Source organism: Ascaphus truei, chromosome 12 (assembly GCF_040206685.1).
Source record: "Ascaphus truei isolate aAscTru1 chromosome 12, aAscTru1.hap1, whole genome shotgun sequence".
Taxonomy (NCBI): Eukaryota; Metazoa; Chordata; class Amphibia; order Anura; family Ascaphidae; genus Ascaphus; species Ascaphus truei.
In genome coordinates, this window is record NC_134494.1 from 29,688,782 (window position 1) to 29,703,597 (window position 14,816).

General features: G+C 40.6%; 1 protein-coding gene across 1 annotated transcript; it reads right to left on the reverse strand.

The window, feature by feature from the left end:
- Window positions 1-8,992: 8,992 nt before the first annotated feature.
- On the reverse strand, window positions 8,993-13,198 carry DBX1 (developing brain homeobox 1). The gene is made up of 4 exons (XM_075566639.1): window positions 12,841-13,198; window positions 11,969-12,070; window positions 9,902-10,104; window positions 8,993-9,337 (listed from the first exon to the last, which is right to left on the reverse strand). Exons 1-4 carry the CDS (start codon window positions 13,196-13,198, stop codon window positions 8,993-8,995), a joined length of 1,008 nt encoding a protein of 335 aa, XP_075422754.1.
- Between the last annotated feature and the right edge of the window lie 1,618 nt (window positions 13,199-14,816).

The window sequence follows — 14,816 nt, forward strand, 5'->3', positions numbered from 1 at the left end:
CACAACCATGCATACACACACACACACACACACACACACACACACACACACACACACACACCCCCATGCATACACACACACACACACACACGCATGCATACACACACACCCATGCATACACACACACACACACCCATGCATACACACACACACACACATACACATACACACACACACCCATGCATACACACACACACACACACCCATGCATACACACACACACACACACACACACACACACACACACACACACACACACACACACACACACGCATGCATACACACACACACCCATGCATACACACACACATACACACACACACCCCTGCATACACACACACACACACACACACACATACACACACACACATGCATACACACACGCATACACGACGGGGAAGAATAGGAAAGGCCGCGCGACCGAGCACCACCACTGCCCCGCTCGCCCCCCCCGTGACCATCTCTAGTCCTGCGCGGGAAGCCGGGACAGGGAGAGAAGGGGGGGACACCCCCACTACCATCTCCTGCCCCGCGGGGATCGGCGGGAAGCCGGGACAGGGAGAGAAGGGGGGGACACCCCCACTACCATCTCCTGCCCCGCGGGGATCGACGGGAAGCCGTGACAGGGAGAGAAGGGGGGGACACCCCCACTACCATCTCCTGCCCGCGGGGATCGACGGGAAGCCGTGACAGGGAGAGAAGGGGGGGACACCCCCACTACCATCTCCTGCCCGCGGGGATCGACGGGAAGCCGGGACAGGGAGAGAAGGGGGGGACACCCCCACTACCATCTCCTGCCCCGCGCTGGAAGCGGGGAGTAAGGGGGCTTGCAGGGAAGGAGTAAGGGGGCTTGCAGGGAAGGAGTAAGGGGGCTTGCAGGGAAGGAGCAGAGGGGCCGCAGGATGGAGGATTGGAGAGTACTTACTCTCGTACTCTCCAACATAACTCCGGCCAGAAAGAACGGCCGTTCGTTGGGGGCGGGCTCATATAGAGCCTGGCCGTGCGCCCGCAAAGCCTGGGAGCGCGCGCCAATCGGCTGTCAGGTAGGGAGTTTTTTTTTTTCCCAGCGCGAGCAGGGAAAATTTAGCGCGAGCGGGGGAAAATTTAAAAAAACAAACACGTGTTCTGCTTGGGCCAATATTTACTCGCCCGGCGGTTTAATCCACCCGCCCCGGGCGTGTAAATGTATAGGATTGTCGAACACTGATTATCACCACTCACTATTCTATTATCACCACTCACTCTTATATTATCATCACCACTCACTCTTATATTATTATCCCCACTCACTCTTCAATTATCACCACTCACTCTTCTATTATTATTATTATTACTATTATTATTATTATTATCACCACTCACTCTTATATTATCACCACTGACTCATATTATTATCACCACTCACTTATATTATTCTCATCACACACTTCTATTATCCTCACCATTCACTCTTCTATTATTATAACCACTCACTCTATAATTATCACCAATAACGTATATTATCACCACTCACTCTTATATTATTATCATCACCACTCACTCTTCTATTATCATCACCACTCATTCTTCTATTATTATCATCACCACTCACTCTTTTATTATCATCACCACTCACTCTTAAATAACCACTCATTCTTATGATTGTCAACACTCACTTATATTATTCTCACCATTCACTCTTGTATTATAATAACCACTCACTCTTATATTATCACCACTCGCACTTTTTTTATCACCACTCACTCATATAACCACTCACTCTTGTATTATCACCACTCACACTTCTATTATCATCACAACTCACTCTTATATTATTATCATTACTCACTCATATTATTATTATCACCACGCACTCTTATATTATTATCACCACTCACTCATATTATCACCACTCACTAGTGATGTACCGAGTACCCAGCATTACCCGGCGGATTTTCAGCTACCCGGGAAATTACCCAGACTCGGCAACTGAGAAGTGGGCCCGGCGCCGGGTAATGTCATGGTAGCTGAAAAATACATCATTACTTACATGCTGTCAGCGACGGAAGGTGAGGAAGACCCGTGAGGAAGCCCGCGGCGACATCTAGGAAGGTCAGCAGAGGTCCTGTGGCAGTGGCAGCATCAGCAGTGTGTGTTCAGCCCGCGCGGGAGCTGCAGGACTCCATAGCAGTTTGAGCTGGGGACCATGTGACCCGGAGCAGGAGCAGAAGCGTTCCTATTGGACGGCCGACTCACCATTTACTCTTTTATATTATAATTTCTCACTCTTCTATTGTCACTACTCACTCATATTATCACCACTCACTGATATCACCACTCACCCTTCTATTATTATCAACACTCTTATATTATTATCACCACTCACTTATATTATCACCACTCGCACTTTTATTATTATCACCACTCACTCATATAACCACTCACTCTTCTATTATTATTATTATTATTATTATTATTATTATTATTATTATCACCACACAGTCTTATATTATTATCACCACTCACTCTTATATTATCACCACTCTTATATTATTATCACCCTCGCTCTTATATTATCATCACTCACTCTTCTATTATTATAACCATTCACTCTTATATTATCACTACTCGCTCTTCTATTATTATCACCACTCATTCGTCTCTTATCACCACTCACTCTTTTATATTATCACCACTCACTCTTTTATATTATCACTGCTCACTCTTATATTATTACCACTCGCTCTTCTATTATTATCACCACTCATTCGTCTCTTATCACCACTCACTCTTATATTATTGTAACGGTTGTACCCCCACCCAATCTCGTATTGGCCCCTATGTGAGGAAACTGTCCCATGTTACATGTAATATAGGTTGGTGCACCTGCTGGCTTACAGGACTCCTGAGTCTCCCGCTTGATGGTATAGGGGAATACACCGGGACTGGCTCGTGAGGTATTGCTGAGATCTACCCACTTTTGGTACAACGCCTCCATCTCTTCCAGGTCCCCACGACAGCAGGGAGGAGTCTCTCGAAGAGAACCCCTAGGTGCAGCTTCTCCCTGAATGACTCCAGTCTCAGGCAAGAAGGTTCTTTCTAACAGGGCAATCTTTATTGACATCTTTACTGGCAGACTGTACCTCATAGCAACCGGTCTTTAGCCGCACATTTTCAAGGTTGCCCTCCTCAAGGAAGTCCCTGGACACCACTCCTAGTCAGGGCCCTAGAAGCTGTCCTTGCTCTTCCCTTACTCTCTAATACAGTAAGGGGAATAGTCTGCCCACCTCTCCCCTAAGGGAGGGCCACAATCCTTGCCAGAGCCCTGGCACTGTGTTGGGTCAGATAGTCACACACGGCAACTCTTCTCTGCAGCACATCACACAGAACACACTGCAACACACTAACTTTAGGAAGTGATGCGTAATATATAGCTCCAGTAGGCACCACCCTGTGTCACTGTAAGTGGACACAGAGCATGATGTCACTTCCTTCACTACACAATACACATCACAGGGGATGAGGGCAAACCTCATGATTACTCCTGGCAAACCTGCCCTCTTAACAGGGATTACTGCACAGGAGGAGAGAGGTATGTAACCCCAAAATTACACAGGGCTACATTATTATCATCACCACTCACTCTTATATTATCACCACTCACTCTTATATTATTATCACAACTCAGTCATTTTATTCTCACCACTCACTTATATTATTCTCACCACTCACTTATATTATTCTCACCACTCACTTATATTATTCTCACCACTCACTTATATTATTCTCACCATATACTTTTGAGCTCAGAGCAGGGTCATGACCCTGCTCTGACCAATGGGAATAGAGAGGGCGTGTTCTAATGTCCTGTCACACACCAAACACAAACATGGAATTTAGCAGAGAGAAGTGGAAGCGGGGGGAGGGGGTGAGAGAGGAGGTAATCGTGGGGGAGAGAGAAGAGGGAAGGGGGGGAGAGAGAGGAGGGAAGGGGGGGAGAGAGAGGAGGGAAGGGGAGGAGGGAAGGGGGGGGAGAGAGAGGAGGGAAGGGGGGGAGAGAGAGGGGGAAGGGGGGAGAGAGAGGAGGGAAGGGGGAGAGAGAGGAGGGAAGGGGGGAGAGAGGAGGGAAGGGAGGGAGAGAGAGGAGAGAAGGGGGAGAGAGAGGAGGGAAGGGGGAGAGAGAGGAGGGAAGGAGGGAAGAGAGGAAGGAATGGGGGAGAGAGGGCACAGGGGGGGTGCGAGAGAGAGCAATGGGGGTAGAGAGAGAGAGCAATGGGGGGGAGAGAGAGAGCAATGGGGGGAAAGGGGAAGGAGAGGGGTGGGAAGGGGTTAGAGAGAAAATGGAGACACAGAGACACACACACACAAAGAGACAAAGAGACACAGAGAGAGAGAGAGACACCGACAGGGACACAGAGAGAGAGAGAGAGACACAGAGAGACAGACACACATACAGACACAGACAGCCCCTATACTGCCAATAACTTGCCCCCCTTAAGAGCCACGCCCCCCGCTCCTGTTCTAAAAAAATTGCAGGACACCGATGCTCATGCTTGGAGAGCTGGTGACATCACCGCTCTCCAAGCATGAGCGAGCTCAGCGGAAGCGGGGCCGCAGCCTTAGGCCTGGGACATGGTGCAGGGAGCGGCGCTGGGCAGCGCTGACGCTCATGCTCTCCTGCTCAAGCAGGAGATTTTTCTTGTCCCTGCATGAGCGTTAGCGAGCGCGTTTGTGTGCCGGGTGGGAGGCGGGCCGGGAGGCGGGACAAGCGTGCCACGTCACGGCGCCGACATCATGAACTGCTATTGGCTTATGGCAGTCACGTGACCGGCCCTGCGCTTGCATGAGCGGCAACATTTAAACTTGCCTGTCTCCTGCATTTCCACACGCCTTCGCACGCCTGCGAAAGCATGCGGAAGCGCCCTCTAAAGCCACGCTGATAGGGATAGTGTTTCCCCTCAGCGCGTCTCAGCACAGTCTTTTTGACCATGTCCGAGGCCTTACATTATCACCACTCACTCATATTATTATCACCACTCACTTATATTATTGTCATCACTAACTCATTATTATCACCCGTCACAGTTATATTATTATCACCACTCATTCATATTATCACCCACACTCACTCTTCTATTATTATCACCACTCACTCATATTATTATCACCACTCACTTATATTATTGTCACCACTCACTCATTATTATCACCCGTCACAGTTATATTATTATCACCACTCATTCATATTATCACCCACACTCACTCTTCTATTATTATCACCACTCACTCATATTATTATCACCACTCACTTATATTATTGTCACCACTCACTCATTATTATCACCCGTCACAGTTATATTATTATCACCACTCATTCATATTATCATCCACACTCACTCTTCTATTATTATCACCACTCACTCATATTATTATCACCACTCATTCATATTATCATCCACACTCACTCTTTTATTATTATCACCACTCACTCTTATTTTAGCCATTCAATGCTGGAGGGATCTACAAGCCACGAAAGGGATAAGAAAACACATTGCCAGTAAGGTCTGGAAATGCAATACATATACAGTATTATATGAGTGTTTTGTGGGGATAAGGGCTGCGGTTTGGAAAAGACACAAAGACCAAAAGAAGTGTTCTGCAGCCATATCTGTTCAAAATATAAACATTTCTATGAACTATGTTAACACTAAAGTACTGAATGTGATCAGGACGAAAATGGAAAAGTAAAGACAGTGAAGATTAATTACCATTTTAATGTTATTGATTGATGGGCAGTAAATTATAGAATGGATTACTTTGACATAATTAGGGAAATCCCACCTACAGTACAAAAGGGATCATGGGGACTGGAACTAGAAGTGGGGGGGATTGCAGTCCCCATGGGTTTGTACTTCTTTGCCGACCAGTAATATAGATTTGTTACTGATTTTCCATGAATAGCAATGGAAATTTGTGATCTCCAGAACTATTTAACATCAACTTCTGTTTTGTTAAAGTAGCAATACTGCTTTCCATCTTTTTTTTAAAAAAAAGTTGTTTTTCTTATTGTTACATGTTAAGCATGTGACAATGTATAATTCTACATTCTTACCTAAACTGGCAATCCTTTGGTACTCCTGTTATTAATCTGTCAAAATACTCATGGTGTGCCTAACATAATGGCTGCTTCAGTCAGTGTGACCTAGCAGCTACAATGTATTGATATATTACTTAGGTAACATTATCTATTGTTACAGATTACAGCTCAAACTGCTGGGAACATTTGTAACAAATTGTCCCAAAGCGGAAATTGTTGCAAATATCTTGCACTGCTTGGGGGGGGGGGGGGGGTTAAAACCTGCTATAGAAATCAAAGTATGCTTTAAAACGAATTAAAAATGGCATTATGAGTTGAATAAAAAATAGACAGATGATCTAATACTACAGAACGGATTTATTGAAATAAAAAAAAAAAAAAAAAACTATTTCACATGTTTTGCTGCTTCAAATATCAGTTTATATGTACATTATCAGTTTATATATAGTATATTTTAGCTGGTGCATATCAGTAGGGGAGTTTAACACACACACACACACACACACACACACACACACACACACACACACACACACACACACACACACACACACACACACACACACACACACACACTCTCACACTCTCTCACACTCTCACACTCTCACACTCTCACACACTCACTCTTATGGCCATCACTTGTTTTAACTGGGGATTCCTTTTAGCAAGATAACAATGACAGAGTATGTCAACATAAGATTAATTATATTTATTAGACTAGCTGGATATGATCTGAGTTGCAAAAATATAGACAAAGATTGGCTTTCATTGTCTAATGTACTTCTCCAATTTTCTGTTTATGAAACTGGGATCATGTTGAAATGTTGGAGCAGGAAACTGCCTCCTGCCTCCTTTCTGTACTTATAACAAAATGCAATAATAACAAGCTCTGAAGAACAGTACTTTGTTTTATCAAGTCAGACTCAGGATTAAGTCTACAGGGGAAATTATTTTGTCACGTTCTTGCCGTCTGGTTTATATGGAGTCCCCATTGGAAATGAATATTCATTTCACAGATGTATTCTTTTATTTGTGTTTTTGTGCTATGTTATAACAAAACTGCACATTATAAGGCGGTAATACGAAGTTTACGTTTTGGAAGCTGCAGTATGTTGTAGCAATTAGTCCCATAACTGCATGTATTGCAGATGAATACAGTGACTTCTTAACTCTGAGTCCTTTGGTACAAATACTTACTACAAGGACACAATTATATAGAGTATATTCATTAAATGACCCTTATTATCCTGAATTGTGAATGGCATTGTGTCTCTTCACTTGAAAAATTAAATGTGAATACAATAATTTGTACACCAAGCACAATTATTGAATATCTGGTTTGCTTTTTTCACCTATAAAAGTAGCAAACTATTAACCCCATCAAGAAACTGACATAGGATAATACTATTATTAGTGTCAAACAAAAAGAGATTGTTATAGTCTGAACAATTACTGGGTGTCGAAATATTAATCTTCTAATATCACTCATTTTCACAAAATTGACATTAATACAGAATTGGAGTTCTAAAGTGTACGTTCACTTAAAAGTCAGTTTAGATGTGTTAATTGAGAATAGTTTTTACATATTGTAAACACAGGACATTTGTAAACAAGTTAATATCATTACAAATAAGGCAATAAAAACGTGAATTTAGCCATGCGTTTAATGGTAAATTGTTGGTCTCCTGATTTGTTAAACAACTAAAAGATCAGGTGTTGGATGTTGACTACAAAAATGAAATGAGAATACAACAACTTGTACCCCAAACACGATTATTAAATATCTGTTTTGCTTTTTTTACTTTTAAATATTCATAACTGTAATATCAACCTTTCAAACCGTGTCAAATGTAGAACTTTCACTGCACATATAGTTTAATTTTGCACATAAAAACTTGCCATGCTTACAAGTCTGCGTGAGTTACAGAGGGGGAGGTTTTTTTTGGAGCTATCGTTAAATAACGAGGTGCTACAATTACCTGATTACATTTTGCAGAAACATTCAATTGCTTACGTTACTGTAAAGTGTAAGGATTGTGTAGCTATTTCCCAACGTTTTAGAAAGTATATATATTTTACACATCCCTGCACTGTAATAAGTAAAGTGTGTTTTGTGTCTTTATACAATCCTTGCATCACTTTCCACAATGAACCCATAATCCTATTTTGGATTCTTTTTAATTAGTGTAGTTAAATTAGTTACACTATTTGTGCTCAGATCTGTATTCTGCAATATGTGTTTTAATGTAAAAAAAAATGTATTTGCAAGAGATTTCGTGCATTTTCCATCTTCGACTAATGAATACATCATTGATAAATAAAATGAACGATTAATAAATCCTGGACAAAATATTAGAATCGTAAATGTCTACTTTTTATTTGGCATTTGCATGACTCATTATATATACATAATTAAAATCTGTACATTTGTACAATACATAATAAATGTTTCTTTATAAGTTATAAGTAACAGTAAAAAGCTACATCTTAGTTTAAAAATCTAATCATTCACTCTTTTAACATGTATAAAAAACACTGGTATAAAATACCCATACAGCAGATTTGTACAATATAGTGTACAGTTCATATAAGCTGTGCATAGACAGCAAAGTTTAAATCAAAGAGGGTCAACCATTCCTTTAATACAAGACATACCATTGGAAACAGATACACTTAGACCGTGTGGCAACAGAGAACGCAAACGTGGAATATACAGAGAAATAACAGATACAAGGAGGGGAGTGATTCATTTTGTATCATATGGTTGATTTGCTTTGTGGTAAATGCTACACAACTCAGAGAAACAAAATAGCAGAGAAAGGGACACAGAAAAGGAGGACGCCTCTCCAATTAGTTTTCATTCTTTAAAATATTGTTTGTACATCTTTGCAGAGTCCTTGGTGAAAGAAACAGAAGCTATGAGACTGTGATTTCTTCCTCCTGCTCCCCCTTCTCTTCCTCTGAGTCTGAGAAGTCTGAGGGTTTGCTGGGGCTGCTGGAGTTGTATGGTGAGGAAGGTACCTGTGTGTCCAACCTTAAGTGGTGCTCAGAGCACTGGTATGACATGTGTCTTGGGCTGCTGTCTGGGAACATGGACTCCTCCTCCCCCTCTCTTGGAGACTTCTTACCCACATCACTGAGGTCAGGGTGGGGGTTAAATTTGTTGGGTAAGGTCTGCTCCCTGCACCCCCCAGAAGACAACAACTCTCTCTCCTTAGAGTTTCTCCATTTCATCCTCCTGTTTTGGAACCATATTTTCACCTGCAATAAAAAAAAAATATTTAAAAAAACATCAAGAAAAGAAACTATGACAATGGTTAATACCATTTAATAGTGTAAATCAAGAGATGGTTATAGTCTGAACAATTACCAAGTGTTGAAATACTCATCTTCTAATATCATTAATGATCATAATAGTAAAAGCAACGCAGAATTGCAGTTCATTTTCCCCCCCAATTTTGTATTTTTATTTATTTTGTAAAACGACAACAGATAACATTGCAGAATTTTGAAATATGCATATAACATTGGGGACGAGGGATTGAGGAATACCAAAAAAGAAAAAAATGGACGGAGGTGAGGGGGGGGGCAGGGAAGAGGGACAAGGCACAGAATTGCAGATCTAACGTGCATTTCAACTTAAGTCAGTTTAAGTGTTTTACAAATGTCCTGTGTGTTTAAAATATTTGCAAGATGTTCTCAATGACTACAAGTTAATATCATGACAAGTAAGACAATGTAAACTATAATTAGTCAAGAGTTCATGATATATTGTTGGCACCCTGATGGGTTACACAAGTAAAAGATCAGGTGTTGGATGTTTACCTGAGAATCTTTCAGCCCCAGTTTCCCTGCTAGTTTTTTTCGGTCAGGTTTGCTAATGTATTTCTGCTTCTGAAACATCTTCTCCAGAGCTTTGCGCTGGACATCTGAGAAGACCGCTCTGCGGAGCATCCCTCTACGAGGCTTCCCCCGGGCAGCCAAGGGCCACGAGAAGGTGCCAGGTATGGGTACCACTGAAGATGAGGCTGTAGGATGGTAAATGGAAAGACAGATCATTATTATATTGCAACCAGATCGTAAACGTATGTATAGCATTCTTTGGAAGTCTCTCCAACAGAAGTGAGTTTTATATTACTTAATTTCTACAGCTCGAGTAACATATTCTTCATGAAAGTGTCCCAACTACAAGATGGGGCAAAATAATGTATGAGCTATATCAAAGGAAAACCTCCGATTGCTTTTAATGATATTCCTTTTGTTTGATAAATCTGGTGGTGTCTTTATACTGGTTTTACTCAAGTTCTGCAGCCAGGAGGCTGTGTTAAATAGACCATGATTTTCATTAAAGGGAAATCATTTTAAATGGGACCACAACACCCCTTCAACTCTAATATCTGTCATGCTGCTTTATTAAAGTCCCAATATAATCTTCCACGATCCTGTTGGTAATCAATTCAGTTTGTACAGCAGTTGTTTCAGATTATTAGGGTTAAAGTAGATTTGAAAGTATTTTTGATTATTCAGTCTTATTCTCCTTGGCTAAACATTCCTCTTTCCTTAAAAAAAAAAAAAAACCCCACAAAAAGGTAAGAATGCAGTTTATACAAATGAAATGTACAGCTAATTAGCACATTAACTGGTTCCCAATGGCATTGGTATGATAAAAAGAGAGAGACCCTCCTTTAAGGGAACTATAGGCAGACAGAGACTCTAATGAAGCATGAATGGTAATTGTGTAGTAATGAACTAACAGAAAAAGACTGCGGACAAGCAGCTAAAGCCATATATTATTGGAACAAAAGAGATTTACACTTTCAAACTAAACACAACTGCATGCCAAGACCATCGGGGGAATACTGATGATAGAAGTTTCTTTTCCCCAAATCATTTCATTAAATGGACATGAAAAGCTATTTATAAAGCTCAAGTTGTTTTTGTAAGGGCATTCATTGGGGGTGATAATAGAATCAGATTCTATTATCATACCCCTGCAAAGATTTGAGGATGGTTTATTTTTTATTTATTTTTTATTTTTTAATAAACAGCACTTTTTTTTTTTTAAAAGTTTATAATTAGTAGATACAATGCAATCATTTTATTAGTTGAAAGGGGGTTGTCACTGTGTGTTACTGTGATTTAAACATTAGGGAATGTAGTTTGGTAAGAAAGCTAAACTGAATGAGTAATTAATAGTTTCTATAAGGGCCAAAAAGTGACCGTTCCAGCTATCTTTTAATTGGACTTTTCAGGATGTATGTATTTGTGTCAGTAACTTCACTGACGATGTATAGTTTCTTAGCTGAAAGAGAGCATTTCTATAGACCGAATAAAATCTCACACAAGGGAACACACCATGTGGTCTTGTGAAAATTCTGAAACACTGAATGACCCTTAATGGAAAATTAGGCCATAGCTGGTAAGTGTCGATCAGCTGCATGGTACATGCACTGCTAGGCCTGTGTGTGGCTGCGCAGAGGGAGCTGGCCAATTGGCCATGGTGCTGAAACTTTTGTTGGTAATCAGTAGCAAAGTGCACTGACTCTGTGGGAAAACTGAGGCCATGAAGGGATGCCAAAGGTTCCTCTGTGAGAGGGGAAACGCCTCAAATTTTGAGCATGACAATTCCTGCTAATTTGTAGATCAGGGAATTGCTGCAAAATGTCAGCAGTCACTGCTTGTGCTAAATAGGGCATCAAATTGGCGAGACTGATTCTTGAATGTTTTACTCCTTCCTGCCTCTGAACCAGAGCAAAACCCAGAGGGGAGGACAGAGAAATATGGCCAGGATATGCGTGAAACAAGGGGGGTAGAGGAGGGGGAGGGAGGGGGGGGGGGCAAAATCAGACTGCTTGCAAGGTCAGGAGTTAAAGAGAGAGGCTGAAGACCTACCTGGAAAATAAGAGGATCTGATGAAAGGTTGAAAAGATGCTTCAAAATATGGGAAAGAGAAAGTCTTCGGAGGGACACTGTGGAGCAAGGCTGGGGAACACTCTGAAAGCAAAGGAACAAGACAAGTTATCACAACATACACAGAAATATTATGTAAAAAAAAAAAACCCCAAACATAAGTAGATACACAGTTTATTTTTTTGCACAGTCTCTACTGAAATAGTCGTTTTTTTTAAATATTGCCCTACACTAAATAATGAAGTGGGAATAGAACTATGGGGTATATATCAAAATGCACCATAGATATGTATTTCTTAGGGGAAGGTAGATTAGAAGGTTTGAAAGCTCGTCTAATATATGTATACTACCGTATGTTGTTCTTATAAATCTGTCGCTTGTAAATGTGGTTGTAGATTTTTGGCGTCCATATTAATTGCCAATTAATTTATCAAACATATGTCATCATTTTTATTTAATTTTTTATTTTTTTTTTGCATTACGTGATGTTAAGGAGGCAACAATGCAGTGCCTCTTATTGCTGGTAAACCCTGCATTAACCTATATATTAATTGACATGTTGCTTATTGTTTGGTGTGTCTGTTCGCTAAATAGGAAAATACAATGGCACTGCTTTGCCTCATGGTAAATAAGCGCATAAACTTTAATGAGACTCCTGATTTGACTAACTACTATTCAGCTAAAATGTAGAGAAACTCAGAAATAGGAGTTTCTGAGGGGGGGTGGTGGTAAAAAAAAGTATCTGCTCATTTGCTATCTTAGGAATTAAATCATTAAATGGTTCTTATTTAGAGGTAACCGAACTCCCGTAGTGCCAGGAGACCCAATGTTCAGTAATGGATGAGTTTACTTACCTATCCTTGGGTGTGAAGACAGAATGGCGTGGACTCCAAACTTCAGGAAGGTCGAATCGTTGTTGTTTGAAGGACTGGAAGTCTGGGAGGGACATCCTCTTCTTGAGCTGACCAGGTCTGACGTGACACTGTCTGTCATGCTGGTGGGACTTTCTGATGATGGAGGGGACATGCTGGGTGGTGGGACAGCCCGGGGTGGGTAACCTGTAGGCCGGCTGATCCTAATGAGGTCTTCCACCAAAAAGCTGGAGTGACTTGATAAGGCAGACTGCAGAGACTGAGGCAGTGTCAGGGTTGGGGTTGGTCGCAGAAGATTAGGGTACACTGCTGGGGGAGCTAAGAGGCTTGGGAACATCATCTCACCAGGCTTACAAATACCTTTTCTTTAAACCTCCAACCGTTTTTTTTTCTCCTCTCCTTTTCTGCAGACTTCTGCAACAAGAATCCAACTAGTAAGCCTGGCAGTGCTGTGTTTGCCTACCCTCCTGGATCTTAGGTTTTATAGTGGTCAGCTTCCTAAAGCCCTTTCAAAAGTGACAGCTCCAACAATAAGGCTCAACAAAGTTCTCCACTTGAGCTTCATTCATGGAGAGCGTTGGTTCCTCTGATTGGTCCAGGGGTGCAATTTATGATTGGATTAGACTTCATAAGCAAGCAATACACCATGGTCTTATAACAAAGAAAGTGTAGTCATCAATTTTGCATATTGACCGCCTCTTTGGAATACATAGCTCTTAAGGATCCCAGCAGGGTTTTGTTAACAGGCAACACATACAGGCTAATTAAATGCCTATTTAAAAAGTTTCAAATGACATCTTGCCTCATAGAAAGGGAATTATTTAAAGAAAGCACTAAATTTATTTGCTGCACCCCTGCTGAGTTTAGGAAATAAATCAATAAATATTCATACAAAATGTACTTATGAGCTGTCAGAAGCAACAGTTTTGTCTAATGGAAAATACAAATTGGTTATCATAACATTAAGCATGAAAATGTTTGCATGTAATTAATTTCAGAACAATTTGCAATTTAACGTTCAAAAGCTCTAATAGGAAAGTTTTGCGCTAAAACTATATATATATATATATATATATATATATATATATATATATATATATATATATATATATATATATATATATATATATATAATTAACATAAAGGATCTTTGAAATCGTATTGATTTTATATGATTGGAAAATCACATCTACAACAAAATGCATTCAATTCACGGTCAAAAATAATTATATGGCGCAAAAAAAATATTTAAAGGATTGCTGCTAGCATTTATGTGTGTGATATATATATAAAGAAAACAAAAGTGCGAATTTATTTTCTGCAAAACGAAAGCTAAAGAAATGAACATTGATGGTTGGTTAACCTTAAAATTACCCTCCATAATGAAACATTTGCCCGAATGTACAACTGGATGTGCAAATAATAACTGTATATATTTTAAGCAGGCCTACCTTTGAAAAGAATACATCAGATTGGGTTTAGTGCCTATTCATTGCTTTGCTTTCGCTGAACCTTTGCAACTAGAAGTGTGCAGGCTGGGCCCATGCAGTTCTTATCCTATTAACCATGAACTAACTGTCACCTTCAGCTGTTTTCCCTTTTTACTTTCCAACACAAAGCTTTCTCAAAAATCTTATTAACCAGCTTTATTTCCCTGGATGGTTTTTGTTCAGTCTTTTTTTTGTGTGTGTGTTTGTGACCTCCGTGTCGATGATTTAACCATTCAATAAAAGTGCATCTGCGATTTATATCACATTAGTAAAGAAAGAAGGTCTGGTAAACCGCTTTCTTAATTCAAATTAAAAAGTTGTTTATTGCAGGTGTTGCGGACTGAGACATGTTTAGAATGGGCCACTGCATGGGCGAACGAGACAGCAGTGTGCCATTTCTTTTTAGTAAACAGGTTTTTTTGGAAGTGGGAATATCAAACAAGATATATGAGATGGCAGTAGCTTCCC